Source organism: Hippopotamus amphibius, chromosome 2 (genome assembly GCF_030028045.1).
Source record: "Hippopotamus amphibius kiboko isolate mHipAmp2 chromosome 2, mHipAmp2.hap2, whole genome shotgun sequence".
Taxonomy (NCBI): Eukaryota; Metazoa; Chordata; class Mammalia; order Artiodactyla; family Hippopotamidae; genus Hippopotamus; species Hippopotamus amphibius.
The window spans coordinates 228,893,391-228,919,695 of NC_080187.1; the positions used below are offsets into that span (position 1 = coordinate 228,893,391).

Consider the following 26,305-nt stretch of genomic DNA (forward strand, 5'->3'; position numbering starts at 1 on the left):
CAACTTAGTCGCAAAGGACCACATACTAAAATATTCCATTTATATGATATGAAATATCCAGAGTACACAAAACCACAGCGGCAGAAAGTAGATTGGTGGTTGCTTGGAGCTGGGGAACGTGGCTGTTGGGTGGAAACGGGGAGTGACTGCTAATGAATGAACATGGGGTTTCTGTTTGGCGTGATGAATACATTCTAAATTTGATTTGGTTACATAACTCTGTGAATATACTAAAACCCATTAAATTGTACTCTTTACGTAGGTGTACTGTATGGTATCTGAGTTATATATTAATAATGATGTTACAAAAAAATGAACTGCAGACTCCAGAAAAAAAAAAGATGATGGCATTTATCCAACCTGTGATAGCGGGCTGAAGAGAGGGATCTGAGATCCCTTTAGGAGTTAGCGTGCACAGGACTTGATGACTTGGTTGATTGGTTAGGAGGGTGAAACTGGTTTTAGTGACTCAAATTTTATAGTATTTCCTTGAGAGCTTTCATGGTAAGATGGAACCATGAAGCTAGATCACCAACGGCTACTCCCCCTAAACCTAATGAAATAAACTAAAATAATGAAAAACTAGTTGGCAGAGGAAGAAGAACAGCTGGTAGCCCAGGACAGTTATTTGGTTACATTGTGATAATAAAGCTGTGCCAGCTGTTAAAATACTGAAATGGGTCCATAACCGTTGGTCAGTAGCTGCTGCCTGAAGCCGCCTACCTCCTCCCTCCAGCCCCACCCACCTCCACAAAGCTCCCAGCTACTGAGGCCACCTTGGCTTCTCCCCCTGCCCCCCACCTTTCCTCTTAAGAGACCTCCTCACAACTAAAGGGTAGGCTAATTGTTAGCTGGCACAGGGGCCACCAGGACATTGTTGGAGCATTACGGCCTGCACCTGTTCTAACTGATGATATTTTTACAGGAAGCTCAAGGGAAAACTGCCCATAGTCAGCTAGCCAAGGGTGGAAGTGGGATTTACCCCAGACAGGCTAACCACTATGATGTTCTTCCTCTATCGTCTAGAATTTTTTGAGCTTTTCTCTGTAGTCTTATATAAGCTAATTTTAATAAAATTTCTGTTATCAAAATTTAGAGTTTGATATAGGGCTATTAGATTGACGTTTTCCAGTTAATTATTCAAACATTATAAAAACTAACTAATTTTTTCTTTAAACATATGGCCATAAGATAATTAAAATTTATATATGTGATGCTCATATTTCTATTGGACAGGACCGCCCTATACGCTTATGTCTCATTATTTATCAACACTTCCCAGTATTTGCTATGTGCCAGGCCTTGTGTGGGCTGGAGATGCATCACTCAGATCACTTTCAAGAGAGTTGACTGTGGATGGATGGATGACAGTCCCCAGCTGCTGCCACTGTGAATGCAGAGGCCATGTTCCCTTCCCTGCCCCCTTAAGCTGAGCAGCAGATGTACGCGTGCCAGCCTTTCCTGCCTGATGGGGATTCCTCTAATAGGCAATTCTGGCTTATGATTCCCTGTTGATCTGGCTAGGCCTTTCTTATAACTGTACTGTGATTGGTCTGAGGCTCTCCCCAGCCAATCCTACTTCCCCTTGCCCGTTCACAGGTGTCAGGTCAACACTGCCATCTGAGAGTTTGGACAATCATCAACTCTTTTTACAAACACAGAAACCAAGCAAAGAAATTAAGCAACTTGCCAAAGATCAAAAAGTACTTAAGTGGTAAAGGCAGGATTTGAACCCAGTCTGGCCCCAAAGTCCATTCATTTAATCACTACACTAAAAATGCCTTTTGATATTTCATGGGGTGGCACTAGTTTCAGAAAACACTCATGATGTATGGTAGAATGTATTCTGGTTGATACAGAGAAGAAGTATGGTATGCTAAATAAAACTCAATGGTCAAGAGTATACGTGGTCTGGGACTTCCTAGGTGGTGCAGTGGTTGAGAATCTGCCTGCCAGTGCAGGGGACATGGGTTCGATCCCTGCTCCGGGAGGATCCCACATGCCATGGAGCAACTAAGCCCGTGTGCCACAACTACTGAGCCTGTGTGCCACAACTACCGAAGCCCACGTGCCTAGAGCCCGTGCTCCGCAAACAAGAGAAGCCACCGCAAAGAGGAGCCCATGCAAGGAGGAGCCCACGCACCACAATGAAGAGTAGTCCCCTCTCGCCACAACTAGAGAAAGCCCATGTGTAGCATCGAAGAACCAATGTAGCCAATAAATAAATAAATAAATAAATAAATAAATAAATAAAAAAGAGCACACGTGGTCTAGTCTGCATACAAGCCTTAATTGACAGAATAAGCTAGCATTCAGAACATGAGGAAAATAATAGCAATAATATATTAAATACTATCAAATATAAAGAATACCATCTGACAGTATTTAATTTATACAATTCTTTAATTATATTAACTACAGTTAAATTAATGGTTAATAATTGCTAAAATATTATTAATACCCTGATATTATGTATTTTCATATATTTCTTGATATTTATACTTTTAGACAAGTACTTCAGAGACCACATTAGAATTATTTTAAATTTATATGTATGTATTAAGTGACAAAAACTGCCAAGTAATGAAATATGAGCTCATTAGTGTGTTTTTTTAAGGAGTAGTTTATGTGCATAGAAAAGTTCTGAAATCATTCAAAAGAAAATGTTAATAGCAGTTGCCTAAAGGGTGCAGATTCTGGCAGGAGAAGGGAAAAGAATCTAGAAGATAGTTTTTTCACTCGCCAACCTTTTGTATCAATACTTCGCATTTTTAGTTGTAAGACTGCATTTCTTTTGTAATATAAATGAAATATTAAAATGAAATCAATAGCAAATTTTCATGACTGAATTAGTTTAGAAAGAATATTCATGAACATAATTCATTTTATTGTTTTACTGACCCCGTAAGGTAAAAATGGCAGGTATTGCTCCATATTACATAACAATATGTTTAGGCTCTTTTTAATCAATGCAGCCCACACATTATAATAAAAGCACAGCATTTCTAGAATTATAATTTTCCTCATTAATTCATTCATTCAACAGTATTTATTGGGCATTTATTATGTGCCAGGTTCTAAGAGTGGCTTGGCACTAAACCTTGTAGATTATAGTATTGAACAAAACAGAGATGTTTCCACTGTCATAAAACATGTTCTTATTGGGTGAGGAAAGAAATTAGATAATAAACAAAGCAGCGTATCGGTTTAATACTATGCAGAGAACTAGCATGGACGAGTATGATGGATAATACGACCCACTAATACGACTGGGAAGGCTCCTTAGACGGGGTGGTCAGGAAATGCCTTTTTGAGGTAACTTCTAAGTTGAGATCAATGACAAAAAGGAGTGATGTGAAGAGCAGTGGAGAAGTAGTTTGGGCAGAGGGAAAAGCTAATGCAAATTCTCCAGTGTGAGAATGAGGCTCAGGTATTCAGGGACAGTCTGGAGTGTGGCAGCGTAGGGAGGAGGGGAGCCAGGACCACACGAGGTAGCAGCTAGGCAGACGTCAGGTCACCTAAGACTTTTCCAGCCACAGTAACATGAGTTTAAGGAGGTTGGCTTTAACGTTAAGTGCAGTGGGAACCAATTGGAGGGTTTTAAGGAGAAATTGCTAGATCTTATTTAGAGAAGCAAGAGAGAGGACACTGGGTGATCAGTTAGGAATCTACTATTGTCCAGGCAAGAGATGATAGGAACTTGGACTAGGGTGTTGGCTGTGGAGATGGAAATTAGAGAAGGTAGAGTTCATGGGACTTGCTGATGGAATACATGAAGAGGAGGTGAAAAGAGAGAACAATAGTGTAGAACAAAAATGTAAGCTTTTGTCTTGAACAACCAGATGGATGGTGGGGCTCTTAACGGAGAGGGAAAACTAGGTGACAGAGCATCAAGAATTTTATTTTTTGATCCTGTTATGTTTAAGCTACCTATTGGATATCCAAGAGATGTCCAGCAAACAGTTGAATATTGTTACAAAGGATATAACAGTCTCAAAATGGAGTCATTTGCCCCCCATAACAGCAAACTCAGACTTAAAGAAGAGGCTCTCATGATAAAACCCTTGCCAGTTCTCTTCTCCTCAAAAGACCTAAAAAGTAACTTTTTTTTTTCTTTTGCTCAGTAATTCCCTGGCCTCACCCTTGTGCTGTGCTCCAAGGACCAAGAACAAGATAGACTCAAAGGGCCAATACTGCCTGAACAAAGAGCTACAGGACTCCTCGCACTCTGTACAATGCAACAATTGCAGTGTCCCAAGCTTTCCCAAGCAGCATACCATGTCTCTTGCCCAGCCCATATAAGGAAAGGCATTTGCCCCATTTTTCTCCCGCTCAGCACACTAAAAGCATACACTCTCTGCCCCATCAGCAGACAGCTGCAGGTTCCCTGGCTATAAAAACAGGCAAGCAACCCATGCTCAGGGTCGGCTTTCCCTGGCTACCAGGAAGTCGGCCCGCTGTTCTAAACAGTGACCTCTCTAATAAACCCCGCCTTCCCTGTATTCTGCCTTGTGTCTGCAAATTCTTTTCCAACCTGAGCTCTGACCATGACAACCCTTATTCCTAAAAAAGGCCTTCCGTTTTGTACAACCTCTAGGAGAGCCCTTCTAGTTGCTAGATGGGATGCTGCCTGATTCATGAATCACCTAATGGAGACAATTAGATCTTCACATTTACTTGGTTGACTTTTGTTTTTTAACAATATTCATGTCTGAAATTCCCAGAAAGGTCAAGGCTGGAATGACAGGTATATTGATAGCTTTTAAAGCCAGAATTGAGGTTATCTGGAGGAGCGTGTGGATATAAAGAGGAGGGGGCCAGTACAGCATCCTGGGGCAAGCCAACGTCTGGAAGTCAAGTACAGGCCAAGAATTTCCGGAGGAGCAGGTAGTGAGGAAGGAGGGGGAAAAAAAAGCAAACGAGGCATCACACCGCGCCTTTCGAGGAGGGTGTGGTGACAGAGCGCTGCTGGCAGTTAAGTAGAAAAATGTGAACAAGCAGATTACCAGTGTCCTGGAAAGGGCCCTCCCGCGAAGGGTGGGGACGTCAGCCGATTGGATGGAGTTCAGGAGAGCATGTGAAGTGAGGCGGTGCAGGGGCAGCTGTTTTCACTTGACTAATGCGTTCTAAAGACAGCGCACACTGTGATGTGCATTTGTATTTACCAACGCTTGAGGAAAAAACAACCCTCACATATCTGCTACAAGCCTACGTGTCCTGTTCACATGTTGAATGTCTGAGTCAGCAGCTCTGTAACGACTGCCGTACAAGAAACCGAGGGACGATACACACCCCAACGTGCACGCAGCGCCCTGAACCTGACACGCGCGGCTCAGCGGTCTTCGGTGTATCGTCCTGCGGAAGGTACCGCCCACAGGCGGGCCGCGGCTCCGCAGCGCTGCGCTCGCGCCTGCTGCACCGCACAGGGACGCGGCCAGAGGCGCCCGCACAGCCCGCTCCCGCTCACCGCCGAGGCGGCGAGCGCCCCCGAGCGGCACGGGCGCAGCGGCGCACGCTCCTGCACACCGCGCGGCCCCAGGCGCAGCGCTCCCAGGCGACCCGCCGGGCGCTCCCGCGCCCCTTCACGGCCGGCGGCCCCCCGGGAGCGGACCCGCACTCTGACTCCTACAGACACCCACGCGCTCTCCTACACCACCGTTCAGGGGACACGGGAGAAGGCTGTGGCGGCACCTGACCGGAAACGGCTCCAGCGCAAGCTCCCCACCCGCCTTCAGCAAGCACAGGGGCCAACCGCTCGGCGCCAACCCCCGGAGGCACCCGGCGGGCTTCGGGCTCCGAAGCCCCGCCCCACCTCCTAGCCCACGCCCCCTGCCCTCGCTTCCGCCCGCACGGCCCCCGGCCAGGCCGACGCAGGGTGTCATGCGCACTAGGGACCCGGCGCGCTCGCCTCGCCTCCGCTCAGCCAACCCGCTAGGACCGGGCGTCGTCCGGCGCCCAGAGGGGCCGCAAGGCGCGCGCGCGCTCTCGCGAGAGCCCCGCCGCGCGCATGCGCATACGCAGGTCCGCGCGCGGGCGGACGCGAGGGTCTGCTGCCGCAGGGCGCGCCGCCGCGCTTGCTGAGGGCGGAGAGCGGCGGACATGGCGCCCCCCTGGAGCGGTGGGCTCCCCGCGGCAGTGCTGCTCCTGTGGCTGTGGGGCGCTGCCTGGAGCCACGGGCGGCCGAGCGACGTGCGCGTCATCACGGACGAGACCTGGCGAGAGCTGCTGGAGGGAGAGTGGATGATAGAATTGTGAGCGCGGGGCGGCGGGCTCGGGGCCCCTGGGCGGGCCGCGGTCTCTGTCCCGTTCCTCGCGCGCCGGCCCCGGGCTCCCCGGGACGGCGGCTGCCGCCGCGAGCCCCCGGCCGACGGCTGTCGGGGCCCTGGGCCGCCTGGGCCGCACGCCGCCTCGGCTCTCCCCGGGAGACGCTCTGAGCCTCGTCGCCAGGCGGGCTCGCCCGTGGGGCCGCCTCACCTCGTCTCGGCGGCGTCGGGGCCGGGGGCGCTGGGCCCGCCCGGTGCCTGTGCAGCTGGTGCCTTGAGAACGAGTCTCACAGACTCGCCTCCCGAGCCTCTGCACCCGAGGAGGCGGAGCGAACGTCTCCTCCTCCCGTCCGGTTGTCCTGGAAGAGTAGTCCGCTTACGGTGTCAGGACGGCAGAGCCTTTTAGTGTATTGTACGTGTTCTTTTATGGATGAGGCACATTTGTAAGTGCCGCGTAAATTCAGATTGACTTGTTTGAACATCTTCGTTCCCTTTATCATCTTTTATTTTTGTTTTGTTTTTTTCCTTTGCCCACATTTCGTTTTCCCTTCGGGTGTGTGTTTCTGCACAGTACTGAGTAGGTTGTTACTCTGATGTCTCTCTAAGTGGTATTGCGTTAAAAAAATGACTGTGAGTGTGGTTCTAAACTCTTGAACGTGTCCGGTCGTCACTTGTTGCTCGAATACGATCCTCTGTCTGTGGTGATTCCGTTACGATACTGTCCCCTCTGCTCTGGTAGATAATAAACTATCTGCCTTTGCTTTAGTCGCTGAACTGGTGGTGGTGATGGTGATGGGGCGGAGGGGCAGCATCGTTAGTGGTACTAATGCCATTCGTAAAAAAAACACCGTTATTGAATGTTAACTGTGTTCTAAACCCTTTTAAGCACTTTACATACATTACCATATTTAATTCTTTACACATTCTGTAAGATAGGTGTTATTTCACACGTTTTACAAATGAGAGACATATGTAAAAGCTTTAATTAACATGTCCGGATATTGCCACAGTGGCTATCTTTCTGTCTCCAGAAACTAACACAGAGTAGACATGCAGATGTTGTTAGAATAACTGCCTTCCTTAACAGGGTTCAGGGGGGTGTTTTCCTGTATGGTTGGGTTGCCAGTTAAGGAGGAAGGTGGAGGTGGACATCCCCAAAGCAGAACCCAGAAGGCCGCATCAGTAACTCTTGAGTCATAAAGTCACACAAGGCATAGATCATGTATATGGAAGATGAGATGGGGAAATGTGTACATAGTATGCATATAATTTGTAACTCAGTGAAATGAATTTTCAGGCACCGTTGAAGATGCAAGGGAGAGGAAATATAACCAGGGACAGTATTTGGTTTCCGTTGTTCTCGGTAACTTGTTTTAGATTGTGCCCATAAAATAGTCACAGTTTCGTAAATAATGTGTTAAGCAATTGTAATTATGAACTTATATGCAAATTCAGTCACGTATTACTCAAGGAGATTTTTATTAACTCATCTGATCAAATTAATCATATAGGAGTCAGAAGTGAAGTATTTGAGGATTTGCATTAGAGGACCTGTATGAAATTAAGAGTATACCATAGTCTTTTTTCCCCCTAGCCTACTGAATATGAAGTCCTTAAAAAGCACCTAAGAAACGAAAGGAACTTGGAAAAAGGATCTAGTATTTCTAATGATAGTCTGCTCTTATTACAAGTTAGTTACCGTTAAACCTGTCCGGATCAGGAGTTATGTTACAGAGATATTTTCATTGTAAACTCAATTTATTGTTACAGACTTTGGCTTTTGTGTATGGTACTAGCCTTGTTCCACAATGCCTATTACTTTTAGGAATTTTATTTTCATAAAATAAGAAAACAGAATGAAGTACAGAAACTGTACTCTTGTGTTTAACAGATACAGGATTTATTCTTCCTGGTTCCATTAAAAAAAAAACCTGAGGTAAATTATGAGATAATATATAATAAAATGGGAAAAATAAAATCCCAGGAAAGATTCAGGGCCTTTAAAGACTGAATACCAGAAGAGTAATTAAAATGCTAACATGCTTGGCTACAGATTTCTAAACCTGAGCTTGACCTAGGTCTGGCCAAAGCGTTTCATTTGGCCTGCCTAGTGTTTGGGTCTTTGTTAAGTTTTGAGGTAACATTTTTACATAAAAATGCAGATTTTCAGCTCCTCTTAAATTAGAATAGCCTGCCACCCTGGGCCAGCTGTCCTCAGGGCCAGTCTAGCTGATTAGTGTTTCCCTCCTTAAGATGTGGTGTGTTTCCTATTCACCACACCCTGGGTGCTTCCTCTTTTCATGCTAGCACCTTGCATTTGTGGCTCCTGCACATACAGTTATTAAAACTGGTGAACTCCAAGTTTGGCTTTGAGCTTTCTGGACTCATTAAAATAAGAGAAATCCAGAGGTTTTTAAAGAGCTGTTTTGCACTTGAAAAAGCCCTTGTATCTTAAGAGCTTACTCTCAGAATTGCTTTTCGGTGATTAGCATTAACAGTTCATAGTTCTTGGTTTCCAGAGTGTTAGACTCACACTTAGAACCTTTGCATCTTCACAAAATGAACCACTTTGCTATCTTGTTTTTAGTATAAAATATTCTTCACGTTACACATTTTAGAATTTTTATCCCAATATGATCATATTAGAGTGTTTAACTTTTTCTTAAATTATATTTCTTAGTTACGCTCCATGGTGTCCTGCTTGTCAGAATCTTCAGCCAGAATGGGAAAGTTTTGCCGAATGGGGAGAAGATCTTGAGGTTAATGTTGCAAAAGTAGATGTCACAGAGCAGCCAGGTACTGTAAGTCTATGGTCAGTTTTGTTTCTTTGCATATTGGGGTGATCTGTTGATGCTGTTTTCCATATTACATGGTCTTAACTCTACCTTTCACTGGGTTTTAAAAACAGAACTGTCTTCGGCTGGTTAAGCTGACTTACCTCCCTGATGGGGGCTCGGTGTGAAGTGCCTACGAAAAGCTTGATTTTTTTCTGTATTGCTCTAAGGGACCTTGGAGACACATCTTCCCTGCTTCCCCCCCCCCTCCCCATACTGCCTCTGATCTTTTTTGCTTTGCATCCAAGGCCCCAGACTAGTAAGTAAGGCGTCTGTGAGAAGCCGTTGAACATTGTGGCTCCGGTGGACATTGGTCAACCCAGCATTTGTACCAAGCTTCAGAATAAGGAGCATGTGATTGAGGTTCTTTGTAGAGTCAAGGTCACATTCCCTGACAAGTCATCTAAATCTCTGTAGTTGGGTTCCAAATTTAATCTGTTAACTATGATTTGAGGACATGGGCTCTTAATTACATGGTTGTGGGCTCCTGACTTGGCCCCCTGGACAGGTGTCAGGCCCTTCCCTTAGAGACGCTTCTTCTTACCTGTTCTTGGTCACAATAAATCTGGATTCCTGACTCTGCCTCTATCCCAAATGGTAATAATAGCTACTGTTTGGTAGGTACTTACTATTACAGGTACTGCTCCAAGTGTTCTGCATTTATTATGTAGTCCTTACACAACGTTGTGGGATAGATAATATTCCCATTTTACAGATCAGAAAACTGAGGCATAGATTGGTCTGTGGTTATTTTAGTGTTTAACACAGTTAATAATGTTAGCTGATATTGTTATTGCCCAGCTTTTGAAAGATTCATAATATTTTCCATTTTTAACAATACCTTAGAAACTGTTTCTTTTTTGTTTATCAAATGCAGTTTCATTTGATTTTAGACCTAAGACGACAGTTATATTGTGCCGTCCCATGACTCATTGCTAGTAATCTTATAGTAGTATAACTGACCAAATGTTTGTACGTGTATATATATTTACAAATGTCTTCAATGTTCAGATTTTATGTACTTTTAAATTGAGATAATGTGTAAATTGCTTTTAGCATGTCATTGGAATTTCTTTCATTGTTTATATTACAAAACTCAACTATTTTTAGGTATAATTTCATATTCTTTGCCTATTAGCATTTAAATAATTCAGTCAACTTTTAAGTAGTAAGTGATTGGCCTGTATGAAACCTGCTGTGTGTTCTTTCTTGTGTTTATTTCTAATCTTTCTTTCTCATTTGTAGGACTAAGTGGACGGTTTGTCATAACTGCTCTTCCTACTATTTATCAGTAAGTATCTGAAGATTCTGTAGTTATGAAGGATGCATCATAGTGTAATCAAAATAGTGGGCCTCTAGCCTGGATCATGTTTAAAAAGCATCATAGTAAGTTGATTAGAAGGTTTATTTTGCTTAGTGCTCTCCTAGGTGCCTTTGGATAGATGAATGATGTGTGAAACAATCTGTGATCTCAGAGATTTGTGATTGTTTTAGAAGATGATGTGCACAAGAAATGGTGTGATACTATTCAGCATAGCAAGCGATTATGAGCCCAGAGTTGTGGCAAGTAGTGTAGGAAATTTGATAAGGGAAAAAAAATCACTTCACTGTACTGGTTCCTGGAGAACATGGGGTTTAAACTCAACCTTGGAGGTAGAATTTTTAAGAATGCAGAGTAAGCATTCCATCCTGAGGACAGTCTCATAAACAGTCATAAATAGGAGCCTGGTATGTTCAAACAGTAGCTAAGAAAGTGCTGTAGCTCAGCCTCGGGAACAGTGGAAGGTGAAGTGCTCGTTAGGACAGAATAAGCAAGAGTGTGTAGTCATCCACGTCAGGGGTTTTTGTTTCTCTTTATCTTCTAAACTGGCCGTAAGAAATCTTAAATCTCTGTATCTGCCCTGAACCTTAATGTTCATCTAGCTAGTGGGTTGAATGCCAGGAGGCATTTCGTTCCTTCACTTACAGTTACAAAAACAAGAAGTTGGCAGTTCTATATGTATCTCAGTTTTCCTTGTCTTTTTTCATGTTTGTATCTGTTTTCCTATACCTTTTTATTTGCCTGTATTCCCTTTGTATATGTTTAAATGTCTGTTCTCTGTAAGTGCGTCTCTCCCTTTTTACTCAGTCCTTTTCTCCACATGCCCCTTACCTGGCTAGTCAGTCTCCCCCTTTTCTCAACATCCTCTGAAATTTTCTGGAATTTCCTGCCCTTTTCTTTTAGTCACATTGTTTATCATGACCACTCCCTTAATTTCTGCCTGTTGAAATCCTGCCTATCCTTCAGCAACAGGACATTTTCTCCACAATACTTTGGTTTTTTGAGTGGGGGCTTCCTTGTGGTCTTTGGCTCTGGATGGATAAAGGATCCTCTAATCTTACTGTAGGTAGTGGGGCGCTATGGAAAGTTTTTACACTTAAGAGATAAAAATAGAAGTGTTAATTAAGTAGAGTTGGACTGGCCATATTATTTAAGATAGTTTGGAAATGGTGAAGATGTGTGAACAGGGAGAGCACTTAATGATCCTGTGACAGAGTTCCGTACATTGGGAATGGGAAGGAGGAGGTGGGTGTCAGGAAGAACACAAAGCCGACTGTAAAATAGAATTGCTGTACCAGATGCCTCCAGCGACTTAAAGCATGGTGGCTGACATGTAATTATGATTGAAAACACCAGAAAAATGCCTCACATTTTTAACCTGTAGTTTAACAATAGCTAATCAGTAATTGTCAGACATGATTCTATTTTTTCATGAAATCATCTCTTTAATGTGTGTATTGTGGCTTAAAAGTAATTTTCTGAGATATATCTATGTACTGCATTTCTTTTTCTCCCCAGTTTTTTATTGAGATATATTTGACATATAACTACTTCCTGTGTTTAATAGTTTTATTATTTAGAAGAGTAACAATAAGAGTCTTAAGGCTTATGATTGTTTAAAAATATAACCTCAATGTTTAGTTAAATTTGGGCTAAGATGTCAAGGGTAGGTAATTAGTGTAATTTGCTACTTGTGCACTGCTGATGATTTTGAATGTTAGGATTGATTGTAAAATGGAGTTATAGAAATAGCAAAACAAAGTTTATTTATTTGGTGCTGATAAATATTTACTTCTGATCTTTTTTAGTTGTAAAGATGGTGAATTCAGGCGCTATCAGGGCGCAAGGACTAAGAAGGACTTCATAAACTTTATAAGTGAAAAAGAGTGGAAAAGTATTGAACCCGTTTCATCATGGTTTGGTCCAGGTTCTATTTTGTAAGTGTGCGAAGTTGTTTTCCTTATTTATTTCAGAATTAACTGGAACATATATTTCATGTAAATAAAGCATTTATACTTAGTTTTAATTCAGGGACTCCTCAGATATGTTCAGATTTACTATGTGATATTTTTAGTTTGACTTTATCTTCTAGGTCTAACAGATACTGTGATCCTTTTTAAGGTAGAAGGATGCATTCTATAGAATTAAGCTGAAAGTCTTTTTAGGAATATTTTAGCTCTAAGTATGGTCACTTGTATCATCAAAACCCTAAAAGTGTGAGTGGTGTCGTGGGTGAGACTGTCATCTGAGCTAATATTTGAGTGAGACGCCTCAGCTGTGTGCCTCCTCATGCTGCCTTTAGCTCTCGCTTCTGGGTTTACTGTGATTGCGTTATGCCACCTGTGTCCTCACGTTCTGTATACCCAGTGTGAGTGAGTAGTGACCCTGATGGCATGACTCACCACTGAGCTTTGTGTGTAGGTAGAGGGTACGTTTCTCCATAGCAGCTCGCTGTGGAGCAGTAGGATTGGCATAGCCAGCATGGTTTCTGATACTTTCTCGGGGAGCAAGGCTTCACAGGTCATTTGAGAGACCTCTGGGAACGCTGAGTTTTGCCGAGGCCACCGTGGACTCATTCTGGTGTGGCTGAGCCTGGACCACACTTGCCTTTGGCGCATGGAGAGTTGGGGACACGAGTGTAAAAGGAATAATGCTCTGAATTCTGGGAGTGGGGGAAAGGTCATCCCTAAGCAGTATTTTGAAGTAGAAGTTTATCTTTAGGACGTTTTCCTTACACCTCTGAATTGAACTGTTAGAATTCCACCAGTGAACCGCCATGTCCAGCCCAGGTAAGGCACCTAGTATTCCTGATAGACTCTAATCAGCACCGACTACAGTGAGGCTACATAGTGATTTCTGTTTCGGTTCCTTGTTCCTATTCCCATTTTGTGTTTTAAACAACAGAAGCAACATGTGTAAAGTACCTCTCTGGGTTGGACTGAAAAGGTAACTGATTTCTGTTTGAAATCTTATGTCATAAATGATTCTTAAGCTCTCCAGTAGAGGAAGTGGGGGTTACTTGTAAGTCTCTGATGACTCCTGAGGGCAGTGGTCCATACCTTTTTTATTGGTAGACTGAATAAAGGGTGCTGCCAGGGTCAGCTTGGCTGGGTTGCCCGTCCCGCAGTCGGTGGCTGGTTGAGGCTGTGCTGTGTACAGGAGCTCTGGCTTGTGTGTAGATTAGTACGTGTTGCTGGTGTCACTCTGCTAGAGAGAACCCACAAACCTAATATGTGGAGCTTGCCTTTTTTCTAACTGCCCAGCAAAACTACTTGGGTTTAAGGATGTGAAAATAGTTACTTTTACTTACATGGTGACTTAGCTTTTATTTTTTATATGATTGTTTTGTGTATCATTAAACTATATCACACTAATGCTATTGTAAGTTTTATTTAACATTAATACGAAAGGAGGGTAATTCTTAGGTGGGAAGGATCAACTCACAAAGTGTTCCCAGGCTTCCTTCAGGCTTCCTTCTCTACATGTTCTTTGGAGGATTTTAAGGGTGAATAAGGGTTGCCATTTGCTTACAGTGTGCCCACCTTCAGACCCGCTGGCTCCATAGAGCTTGTAACCTGTACTAAGAGTATATTGGAGAAATCATCAGATAAAAAGTGAAAGGTTAAAGTCAAAATAAGAGGAGAAAAGGAAAAAAAATGATCAAGTGTTTTGTTTATGAGGACATCCCATAGAGGCAAAAATTCGGAAACTTTTCATTAACAAGCCTTCTTATAGGCTTGAAATCACTGATGTATTGCTAATCTTGAGTAACATCAGCAATAAAATCTGTTGTGTTGGGGAATTTATAGAGTAAAAAATGGAAGATACAGATAACATGCATGTATTCTACTTTGAAGCTGTGTATCTGATTCAGTTTTCACTCATCTCTTTATTTTAGGATGAGTACTATGTCAGCACTCTTTCAGCTGTCTATGTGGATCAGGGTATGGGCTAAAATTTTATTTCTATTTTAAACATTTCGACACTGTCACTTTTTAAGAAATGACCATGTTTTTAGTTTATTTTTTTCTTTTGATTTTAGACCTGCCATAACTATTTTATCGAAGACCTTGGATTACCGGTTTGGGGATCATATACAGTGTTTGCTTTAGCAACTCTGCTTTCAGGACTATTATTAGGACTTGTAAGTACTTCATTTTCAGAGTACTAGGAAGAAAAATATTTTAGAATTTTGTAATTTGATATAGTTGCATTAGCTTTATATTGCACATTCATATTTCTTATGTTTATTTTTGCAGTGCATGATATTTGTGGCAGATTGCCTTTGTCCTTCAAAAAGGCGCAGACCACAGCCATACCCTTCCAGTAAGTATATTTTCAAACGTTCATTTTTATCCACTATAATCCCACTCATTTCTGTAATAAACACAATCACACACATATAGTAGGTTGCCTTTCTAACTTAGGTTTCTGAATACGGGGTGGTGGGGAAGAGGGATATATATTTCATGTAAGAAGGACAGCCCAGTGGATTTAGGAACATAGTGACTTTTTTGGTTTTTATAGTGTGGAGAATTTTAACACTGCCTGTAACTTACAGATATTTGATAACCATTGATCTGATGTCACTTCGTTTGAAAATTCCATGGTATTCATGGATCCATTTGAATATACTTGGGTCAAAAAAAGTTGAAATAGGGGTGGTATTGAAGTTTGTCTTAGTATACTTATTCGCTAGAAGATTTAATAGGAAATTAGTGTAACATAGTTATATTTAATGCTGTCTATTTTCTTACAACATCCATGTTCACAGCATTAATTCTGGTTCATTAATTTCAGTTCAATTTATGAATAGGTGGGTAATAAGAATGAATTTGGTAAGTAAAATGGATGTTCCAAACCAGTTATTTTTACAGTATCACTTGTTCTTAAAGATAGCTTTTGCCTTTTGGAAATAAAAACGTGACTGATAAATGCCAAAGCCATTTTTATGGGCATATCAATTATGTCTTGATTGTAACACAACTCTAATACTTCAACAAAAAAAAATTTCTGGTTTTTATCTTCAAGAAAAATCATTACCAGAATCTTCTCAACCTTTGAAAAAAGTGGAGGAAGAACAAGAGGCTGATGAAGAAGATGTTTCAGAAGGGGAATCTGAAAGCAAAGAAGGAACAAACAAAGACTTTGCACAGAATGCCCTAAGACAGCGTTCTGTGGGGCCTTCGTTGGCCACAGATAAATTCTAGTTAATTTTTACAAATATTTTCATATGATTTTGACAAAAACAGAAGATTGATCATTTCTTTTGGTTTGAAGTGAACTGTGACTTGTTTGTACATTGCAGGGTTCAGTCTAGATTGTCATTAGGTTGAGCAGTCTGCCTTCAGAAAATAAAAGTAGCACTATGTGAAAAAATAGGATTTGAGAACAGTATGGTGGTTCCAACAATTCTTTACTTTTTGAAAAATCTGGTGCCAAGCAATAAGATTTCTGTATGTTTGTTTCATAATAACCTTTTCAAGTCTGAGTTGAAAAGTTACATTTCCCAAGTATTGCATTATTGAGGTATTTAAGGAGATTACTTTAGAGAAAAAGATTTCTCATTTGATATAATTTTTCTCAGTTTCACTGTGTGAAAAAAATAACATATTTCCCATAAATGGGAACTTTGCCCATTGTCTCAAGAAATGTGTATTTCAGTGACAACTCTGAGGTCCTTTTATTTAGAGATAAAGTCCAAAAATTTAGTCATATTTTTAGATTATGCAACTAATAAAAACTACCTTACTTTAGTTATAGTTTTCTACATATGATATTACGGGATATGTTTAGGAAGTTTTTATAAGCCCATGGTGTAGTCTTGATTCCTATAAAGATTGGTTGCCTTTTTAGTTCTCTGTTCAGTGTATGATTTGTATTTTTCTTACCATGGGTTACATTTTTCATTTTCTAAATTGGATAATTTCTTGGAAATGTTTTTCGTGTTTTAATAAATTTTTTCAAACTGAAGTTTACTGAGGAATCTTTAAAAGTGAAGAGCCATCTACTGATAATTTAAAATCTTGGCTACTTGTTTCAGATTTTACATCATTCTTGTTGAACCTCTACTTGAACTTTTTTTTGGGGATGTGAAGGTGAACATTCCTGACTTTTATTTGATTTTGTGGAAAAGCCTTGGTATTTTACATTTTGAAAATTCACAGAAGCTTGATTTGATATAAAGTTAGCATTATACTCAGGAAAAAGCATCTTATAGTGTATGTTTTCAGTGTATATTTGTCCTCATACAGAAAGTTCTTCATTGATTTTACAATGTCAGTGTATGCTTGATGTTTTAAACTCATAAAAGTCATGTTTTTGAAAAGACAAACTATTCTACTGTACTTTCTGTTGTGTGGTATTTCACAAATAGGTATCAGCAAGATGGGACATTTAATATATTTTTACTCCTTGAAGACTTAGTTTTCACTTTACAGCAGAAGAGGGAGTGGGCGGACATGTGGGATGGCAGTTGAGAACTGTATTAGCTGCAAGAAGGGGAGAAACCATAAACATTCAGAATGGATCACCTCTCCATATGGTAAGAGACAATTTCTGTAATGTCCCCTTTCGTCTAGGTCCTGCTACTGTGTGAATCCATTAGACTTGCAGTATCGTAATGTACAGTAGTTTTCTTTAAAGGCCTCTCCTTTAGAATATTAAATATTCTACCATTGAAGACTTTGGATGTGTAATAATTTTGTGATGCTTTAGAAAAATAAGCACAAAATAAACTTTTCTAAGCACTTCGCTGAAGCTAAAGACGTGTGATTTCTAGTTGCATATTCAACTATGCTTAGTTTGTATTTAACAATGTGCAAGTGAGTAGTTGTGTCACGGTGTATGTACTTGATATGTGTAATCAAAAGGCCAGAGTCATACACATCTTTTTCTGTTACTTGAGATGATAGAGAAATGCTGCTCATTAATTGTCCTGTTTTTCTAGTCATGTGGTATGCATATAATATATTAAGTTTTTGAGTGATTAAAATGTACAGTATATACAGAAAATAACAAGTAGGATGAACACGTAGAGACTTGTTATTTCAGAAAAGGGATGATCTTGTATTTCTTCAGGATTGTCACTATAGACATCTGAATAATCAATTTTCTGTCACACCAGAGGCTCACAGAAACTATATTGGGATCATTTTACCTTTAACAGACGCCATTTGTTTCTACATTGGCTTAAAGGGGCTCCACATGGCAGTGTAGCTACAGATCGTCTAGGAGGGAATAAGGCGCGGTATCAGCATCCTAGAGAACCCTGCTCCTCCCTCTGCTCCAGGCACCATTGGAGTCCTGAAAGCTGATCACTCCACTAGAACAGGCAGTGATCTACCACGTACTGCCCGAATACTTGAGCAAGACTGACAAAGTTTTAATGAAGATTCCATAGGTAACATTTTTCATTCATTGAGTGTTGGAGCGGTGCTCTTTTCCTGTAATAATGCATGTTGTCTGACTACAGAGTGTGATATCTGAGCATTATATGTCATTCCCGTGAACAGGCTCAGAGAGCTATGGCAGAAACAGGTGCAATTTGAATCCACAAGATTTCAGATCATGCTTTTTTTTCAGCCTGAGTACTGCAAGTTTAGCAATTATATAGGAAATTACAGTATAAATTTAAAATTTTAAAAATTTCACTTCTATCAGAATATCGCAACAAATACTGTTCAGAAATACCAGAATTCAGTACCTACAGTCTTCTGTTATTGGGTACTGCACAAAGAATCAAGCTTATTACAGTATATGATGCTTTTGAAAGCAATTTTCTCTCTAGTCAGTTGTTCTTATTGAGCCCAGCACATAAAAAAGGCATAGTACTGGGCTTGAGATTAAACGTTTTTGAATGAACATTTTAACTCATTTAAAGTTACCTAGGACATTCTGATTCATTGCGATAGTTTGTTAGAATTCTTTCAATAATTTTTTCCCGCAGCTTTATTGAGGTATGATTGACAGATTACTTTTGATGTGGGTCTTTTATTAATCATAATTGTTTGGGGTTGGCATTTAAATGAGTGATCATACTGAGTATAATCGTATAATGCTAAAAGTAAACTGTAAATCTGCTTGCAGATTTAGATAGGTTGGTATTGTATGTCCAGCAACTTTTGCACCTGTTTTATTTAAAGCCATTGAAATTAGAAAAATATAAATTTAAATTGGAACTTGGATAATCCGTAAGTAGTAAGACTCAGTTGCATACTTGAACTAAACATCTAAAATGTTCCTTCTTGTTTAATGATTTTTTATTTTGATTCATTCATTACAAATGGTGATAATATCGGTACTGTATTGTGGCTGTTAATGAAATCAGCTGTCCCTTCTGTCCCTTCTACCCCTTTGGCAATGTGTGACGTTGCTTATAAGCCTGCTTTCGTTGTAGCATCACAACTCAGCCTGGTTGTATCCTGAAGTGAAAATATAAGTCAGTTGAGCAAATAGAGGTTTGATTTATCTGAAACTTGTTTTAAACCTAAGCATAATTGAGAATCATGTTATAAATTCATTGGAAATATATTGATACTTGGAAGAATAACTTAAGTAATTATTATTTTTTTTAACTTTCTAAGCTTCGGTGCTTTAATAAAGCGTGTAGTAGAAATAAGGTTGCTCCTGGATTAGAATGTATCAACTCAAGTAAGTACTTAAGAAGTTTCGACATATTGCTACCAAGACATTCCTAAGAAACATTTTCTAAACTTTAGTCTTTCTGTTTCCACACTGGGTTGAAGATTTTAGGTGTTCTTAACTCTCTCTCCTGCCCCAACCCAACTAGTGTTCCTGAAACTACTTCACCAAATGAACTGTTGTTCTGTGAGCCTGCCTCATTCCATCTGTTGGTTCAAGAGTCAGCTCAAGTCCTGTGAGTCCTTTCTGGCCCACAGTCATTTATTCCATAAATAAACTATTTTGTGGGTTTTTCCCATTCTCTGGCAGTTAAATCACATGCTATCTTGTAATATTTCTTCTCTTGCTTTTATTATACCAATTAACTGACACTGAGCAACCACAATACATCTAGGCCTTGATTTATGAGTGAAGTGATTCCTGAGGTTCTCTGCCTTCAATAAGATGAGCATTGCTCTCCTCTGTTGTCTCGAAAACCTGCTCATCACCTCTCTGAGGCTTGAAACTTATTGTTACTTTGAAATCTTGTCTCCACCCCTGACCAGGAATGTAACTGCCACCTCTCTCTGGACATTGATTTTCATATTTATGAAATGAGGGTAAGTTGAATAGTCTAGTGTTTGAATAAGTGGTTTTGGGGAAGTAACTTTAGCTTCCTGGGCAAGTTTCCTAGAATATTAATGCCATGTGAAGGAAGACAGTCAAAGAGTAAAGCTGTTAATGTTGACAGTAAGCTGTGTGTGTCACTAGGAACTAACTTGAGTCCTCAGTCTGCTGAGATGGGGGAGCAGGGAAAGAAAAAGACTCTCCTGCCTTTACTCATGGTAGACGCTGATGTCATCCTTCACACCAGAATCCAGGTTTTAAGTTCTCCATTTTTTTGCACCCCTGTGCTTCAGAGGAAGCTGACTCCATCCTCACTTACTAGGGGCAAGTCTAAATCCTATTTTATTTGGATTTTGTGTTTCGTAAGCAGATTCTTACGTGTCATTTTTGACAGTAACTTGAGTCTTCTACTGAGGATGGGAGCAATGTAAATTTGAAGGTGGTAAGAAAGAATTACTTTGCCATTTTGTCCCCTTTGAGAAGGAGGAAGTAAAGGCTGAGTTATGTTTGTGTCCTCTGAAATATGTGGGGGTTTTTTTAGTTTATTTCTTGTTGATTGTCAGGATTAAATGAGATAATGTATGTGAAAATGCCAGTTACAACTTAGCATGTGCAAGCAGCTCAATATGGAATGTTTCTTAATCTAATGTTTATGAAAGGGGATTCCAGTTGAATTAATAGACTATATAACTTGCATTGTAATTTGAACTATTTTTGAAGTGTTTTTTGCAAACCTGTAAAGAGTGTGATTATTTTTTTTAATATGATTTTTGACCTCCTTGTCAGTGGATGCTTTGACATCATTGCTGGAGAAGCCAAACTGCTTGATAACTTTCAGAGTTGATAACCTTAAAGTTGATAAGTTGATAACCTTAAAGTTCAGAGTTGACAATCTCTTGTGAATATTCTAAATTTGGAGAATTTTACTAGACCACAAAATTTTGAAGTCTGGGAACCACTCATCTAGTCTGAGATAAGTAAAGTGACAGCTTGTAAAAGGCAGTAGGAAGTAAAGATTCAGGTCTCCTCACATCAATCAATTTCTTCCTACTTTCATGAAGTTTGCTCTGAGTGGGGATTTTTTGGGAAGCCACGCCATGTTATACCACTGCGAACTTAAAACTTGTTAAATAGAACCCAAGTCTTTGATCATGAGGGCTGTTGGTTTATAGATCTGTCAGGTGACTATTACTGTACCACTTAGGCCTGTAGTTTTGTTTCTCTGTGTGTCTGTGTTGGAAAGACAGAATCATCAAGGTGAATGATTATCTCTCAATTTTAGTTGCATCAGTAACATTTGTGCCTCTTCATATAGGGAGATCAGGTTGAATCTGATGCTTGGTACCAAGGAACAGAAAGACAGGCCAGTTGGGTGCACTGAGGTTCTGTAGCTTTTTTTTTTTTTTTAGTTGAAGCATCATTATAAAACTTATAGTAACAGAAGTGCCCAGGTTAAGTTCATGTGGATCACATTCGTGTCTTGGCACTATGACAGCTTAATGTTTGCTGAATGTATTCATTCTGCGATGCTTACTGGTGACCTTGAAGTAGACCACCAGAGGAAGCTCCGATGGTGCCAGTTATCTGACTTTGCACAATACAGATTTTATTACAGTATTTTCCATGCTCTGTTTTCATGATCGCCATGGATTTACCTTATCTTTAGTATGAGGTAGTGTTAAAAACACTTGGACTTCCTAGGTGGCACAGTGGTTAAGAATCCGCCTGCCAATGCAGGGGACATGGGTTTGAGCCCTGCTCTGGGAAGATTCCACATGCTATGGAGCAACTAAGCCTGTGAGCCACAACTGTTGAGCCTGTGTTCTGCAGCTGTTGAAGCCCACGTGCCTAGAGCCCGTGCTCCACAACAAGAGAAGCCACTACAATGAGAAGCCCGTGCACCACAATGGAGAGTAACCCCCACTCGCAGCAACTAGAGAAAGCCTGTGCAGCAACAAAGACCCAATGCAGCCAATTAAATAAATAAATAAAAAACAAAGAAAACACTTGTGTGCATTGCTTTAGAGTTTACAGAGGGCTTTCACAAGCTTTATTCCATTTGGCTCTCACAGCAACCTTGATTTTAGAGTAGATGGTATTATTATTATTTTACAGATAAGAAAATTGAAACTCTTAGAGGCCAAGAGACCTGCTTGAGTTTACACTAGTCAGTGCTGGAATTAAGACGTGACCCAGGATTGCTGACTTTTCGTATCGAGTTAAATGTTTCCCAAATTATCTTCTGTAGAAAACTAGTCCCACAAGATGTTTCATGAAGATCTTCATGGTGAAATGAGTTTGGGAAAGCCTGTGTATACTGTTCCTTCTAGATACTGGTACGGTACATCAGTCCCTGTACCAACAAGACCAGTTTACCTTTGTTCAACGTAATATTTCCCAGACTTATTCAAATATAGAACCCCTTTTAAAACTAACACCCTCTTGGGACTTCCCTGGTGGTGTAGTGCTTAAGAATCCGCCTGCCAATGCAGGGAACACAGGTTCGAGCCCTGGTTTGGGAAGATCCCACATGCCATGGAGCGACTAAACCCTTGCACCACAACTACTGGGCCTGTGCTTCAGAGCCCGCAAGCCACAACTACCAGCCTGAGTGCCACAACTACTGAAGCCCACGCACCTAGAGCCTGTGCTCCACAACAGGAGAAGCCACTGCAATAAAAAGCCTGCAGACTGCAACGAAGAGTAGCCCCTGCTCGCCACAGCTGGCGCGCAGCAACAAAGACTCAATGCAACCAATAAATAAATAAAATTAACACTCTCTAAACACCCCAAGACATTAGTATTTCTTAAAGCACACTTTCGGGGGAATTTTAGTGTAGTAACTTTTCCCATACCATACTAGCCTAATCTTGTATGGGACTTTTTGTATAGTACCTTATAATTTAAGCTTTCTACTCTATTGTCGAATGCTAGCTTCCTGAAAATACACCAAAATCATTCTATTGATAAACCAAAGCTAAGTTTATTGCTTGCTCTATATGGTAAGGACAGTCAATACACTGTCAGTCTTAGTAGTGCCTTGAGTAGAGGCAGGTTATTGAATTCTTTTAGGATCTGGTTTAAGGTGGTTTTTTGATTTGAGGGCTTATTAATGACTGGATGTATTAGGGACTCAGGATTTTAAAGTGAATCTTGCAAAGTAAACAGTCATTCAATGCCATCTATTGTTCTGAGAAGGGAGTATATACTTGGCTGAGGGAAAGCTGAGTAGTCTTGTGTTCAGTTAAATGACATTGAGGAAATTCTTAATAAAGCTATTTGTGAGTTTAGCTTCCTGAGCAAGTTTCCTAGAATGTTGATGCCAAGTGAATGAGGCCAGTAGAATAATAATAGTAAGCTGTGTGGGTGCAGGTGATTCCAGTTCTCAGTGTGGCCCTCTTATTGCCATTCTTTGGCGTGAGCTGACGGATTCACAACTGGGGATGGGATCGCGTGACCTTAACTGCAGCGCTTCACTGCTATTTGTGGCATCGTGATTATATATCAGCTTTCCCAGACGGTTGTTTCAATATCCGTAAGTGTTAGATTTTTCTGTCCTTTTGCTGGATCATGTGGTGGGATGACAGTTTTATGGTGGCTATAAAACTTGTAGTCACCCCTCCGAGCCCCTGTATAACAAATACCAGGGGAAGGGTAATGAGCAGAGTTTGTAGAGTTCTGACGCATGAGCCGAGAGTGTCCAAATTAAGCCGGAAGAACAGATTTCATTTCCAGTGTATAAGCCTGTAGTACCTAGTATGGGATTATTAGCCAAATTACCCAATTTGGTAATTTTGTTAGCTTACCAGATGTCTTTAGTAGTAATAAAGATGCCAGTGAGGTTTGCAAGGACATAAGCTCAGGGCTTCCCGCTATCTGCCCCAAACAGCACATACTCCTCAAGACACCAATATTATATCTAATGGGGTCTTATTCCATTCAATTTCCTGAACCTCTTGGATGAGGAGTTCCTTGGTGGAACTTTGTAACCTTGATGGCTTTGTCTAGCTCTCCTATGTCTGCTTTTCTCTGAACCATAACATGTAAGATGTCTCCCTACTGCTAGGCCTCTTAAAGGTGAGGTAAACAGTATAGAAGAGAAAAGAAAGCAATCCAGAATTCCCTAGAAGTGGTTAGGGTTTCAGTTCTCCAATCAAGGCCCAGTTTTTCTCTTTTTGTTACGTTATCTACAGATGTAATCTCTTTCTAAGTGGGAAGTTAATGAATCAAAATGAACCCTGGATGATGTCAGACTATCCTGAGGGCAGTTATCCGTTTACTAAGGTAACAACCCCCTGTCCATTTTGCAGGTAGTAGCCAATAAATAGGCTTTGGTGTTTAAGATGTAATTGTGTTACAAATTCAGTTTCGTGTTACAAATCTAGTCATTGGTGGCCACTCAGTCATCTGGTTTTGGTCAAAATACTCCTATGGGTTGTCAAATAGTTTTTTATGGTTTGGGGGCCACTTATAAACAGTAGTCTGGCTCCAGGTGATGAAGTGTCAAGACGATTATTTAGGCAGATCTAAAGTGAAAAAGAGAAATAAGGTGTTTTACCTATAAGATTGGATAAAGTGAGACGCTTCCAAATATGCACCATCTGTTCTCTAGTTCTCTCCCAAGCTCTGTATTTGTGAAAGGTAGCTCCCGCAGAAGTTCCCAAGTATGAGTTTTGATGGAGACAAGAGTCTTTTGTCCTAGATGATCATAATCTAGATCTATGATGATAGTGGATTTTAGATTTCTGACTGTCCTTGTGTTTGCTGTCCAAAAAGTCACCTAATAAAACAATTATCAGTTACCCAGAAAATCACCTGATTTTATTACAAGGAAATGGAACCAAGGAAAGCTGGGCACTGCTCCCAAAGGAAAATGTGTACAATCCTAACAGTTTGGTTGTATGCTTTAACCAGTTCATGAATAAACTGTCTATTCTCGAAGACTAAATCTTTGATTTTAGGTTGTGCAAGGTTTAGGAGGATTTTGAGGAAAGGCTGCTCATACCTGTTGATGATAAGGCTGAGTGTATTGCATGAGCTCCTTGCAATATTTGGTCATGTCTACTTGCTGGTAGTGTGTGGAGTCCAGAATCAGATGTAATATTCCTAGACGTCTGGACAGGCCTGTTACTGAATTATAAGCCATGACTTGATGAACCCCAGAGGATTCGTTAAAGCCAATGAGAATACCTCAGACCATAGAACTTTGAGAGACTGAGAGCTTTGCTAAATTGAGTTTCAGAATTCCATTTGTTCTTTCTACTTTTCCTAGAAATTGAGGGCAATATGGATACATGTGTACCTTGTTTTATTGTGTTTTGCTTTATTGGTCTTTGCAGATACTATATTTTTTACAAATTGAAGATTTGTGGCAGCCCTGCATTGAGCAGGTACATTGGCACCATTTTTCCCACAGCATTTGCTCACTTTGTGTCTGTGTCACATTTTGGTAATTCTTGCAATGTTTCAAACCTTTTCATTATTATATTTGTTGTAGCGATCAGTGATCTTTGATGTTACTATTGTAATTGTTTTGGGGTGTCACAAACTGTGCCAGGGTAAAATGGCAACCTTAACAGATAAATGTGGGTGTTCTGACTTCTCCACTGACCAGCTGACCCCCCACCCCTCCTTGGGCCTCCCTATTTCCTTAGAAACAACAATATTGAAGTTAGGCCAGTTAATAACCCTGCAATGACTTCTAAGTCTTTCAGCGAGTGGAAGTTGCACGTCTCTCACTTTAAATCAAAAGCTAGAAAGGATTAAGCTTAGTGAGGAAGACGTGTTGAAAGCTGAAATAGGCTGAAAGCTAGACCACTTGTGCCAAACAGTTAGCCAAGTGGTGAAGGAAAAGAAAAAGTTCTTAAAGGAAATAAAAAGTGCCACATGAATGAAGAGAAAGCAAAACTGCCTTATTTGCTGATATGGAGAAAGTTTGAGTGGTCTGGATAGAAAATCAAAACAGCCACGACATTCCCTGAAGCCAACGCCTAACCCAGAGCAAGGCCCTGACTCTCTTCAATTCTCTGAAGGCTGAGAGAGGTGAGGAAGCAGCAGAAAGAAAGTTTGAAGCTAGCAGAGGTTGGTTCATGAGGTTGAAGGAAAGAAGCCGTCTCCATAACATAAAAGTGCAAGATGAACCAGCACGTGATGGTGTAGAAGCTGCAGCAAGTTCTCCAGAAGGTCCAGCTAAGGTCATTAATGAAGGTGCTACATGCACAACAGACATTCAGTGTAGATGAAACAGCCTTATATTAGAAGATGCCATCTAGGATTTTCATAGAGAGAAGTCATGCCTGGTTTCAAAGCTTCAAAGGATGGGCTGGTTCTTGTTAGGGGCTCATGCAGCTGGGGACTTGAGGTAAGTGCTCATTTGCCAGCCTGAAAATCTGAGGGCCCGTAGGAGTCATGCCAAGTTGACTCTGCTTGTGCTCTGTAAGTGCAGCAACAAAGCCTGGATGACAGCTCATCTGTGTACAACATGGCTTACTGAATATTTGAAGCCCACTGTTGGTCTCTACTGTTACGAAAAAAAAAAAAAAAAAAGATTTTTTTCAAAATATTACTGCTCACTGGCAATGCATCTGGTCACCCCAGAGCTCTGACAGAGCTGTACCATGAGATTTCTGTTGTTTTCA

The 26,305-nt window shown here is 40.9% G+C and overlaps 1 protein-coding gene, 1 long non-coding RNA gene and 1 pseudogene across 3 annotated transcripts in view; 2 read left to right on the forward strand and 1 right to left on the reverse strand.

The window, feature by feature from the left end:
• The window catches only part of LOC130845954 (uncharacterized), a 30,867-nt gene extending 24,236 nt beyond the window's left edge, over positions 1–6,631 (reverse strand). Inside the window, exon 1 of the long non-coding RNA XR_009051487.1 lies at positions 6,475–6,631. This is a non-coding gene — a long non-coding RNA (uncharacterized LOC130845954). The remainder of the gene's footprint in view (positions 1–6,474) is intronic.
• On the forward strand, positions 5,973–18,659 carry TMX1 (thioredoxin related transmembrane protein 1). 2 transcript variants are annotated; one of them, XM_057723842.1, is made up of 9 exons: positions 5,973–6,251; positions 8,944–9,059; positions 10,343–10,388; positions 12,227–12,355; positions 13,323–13,364; positions 14,317–14,362; positions 14,461–14,562; positions 14,678–14,744; positions 15,450–18,659. In XM_057723842.1, exons 1-9 carry the CDS (start codon positions 6,100–6,102, stop codon positions 15,626–15,628), a joined length of 879 nt encoding a protein of 292 aa, XP_057579825.1. In that variant the 5' UTR covers positions 5,973–6,099; the 3' UTR covers positions 15,629–18,659. The 2 variants fall into 2 exon arrangements, with proteins under 2 accessions (XP_057579825.1, XP_057579826.1); XM_057723843.1 differs by lacking the exon at positions 13,323–13,364.
• On the forward strand, positions 9,178–9,284 carry LOC130847221 (small nucleolar RNA SNORA70; annotated as a pseudogene).
• Positions 18,660–26,305: the final 7,646 nt, after the last annotated feature.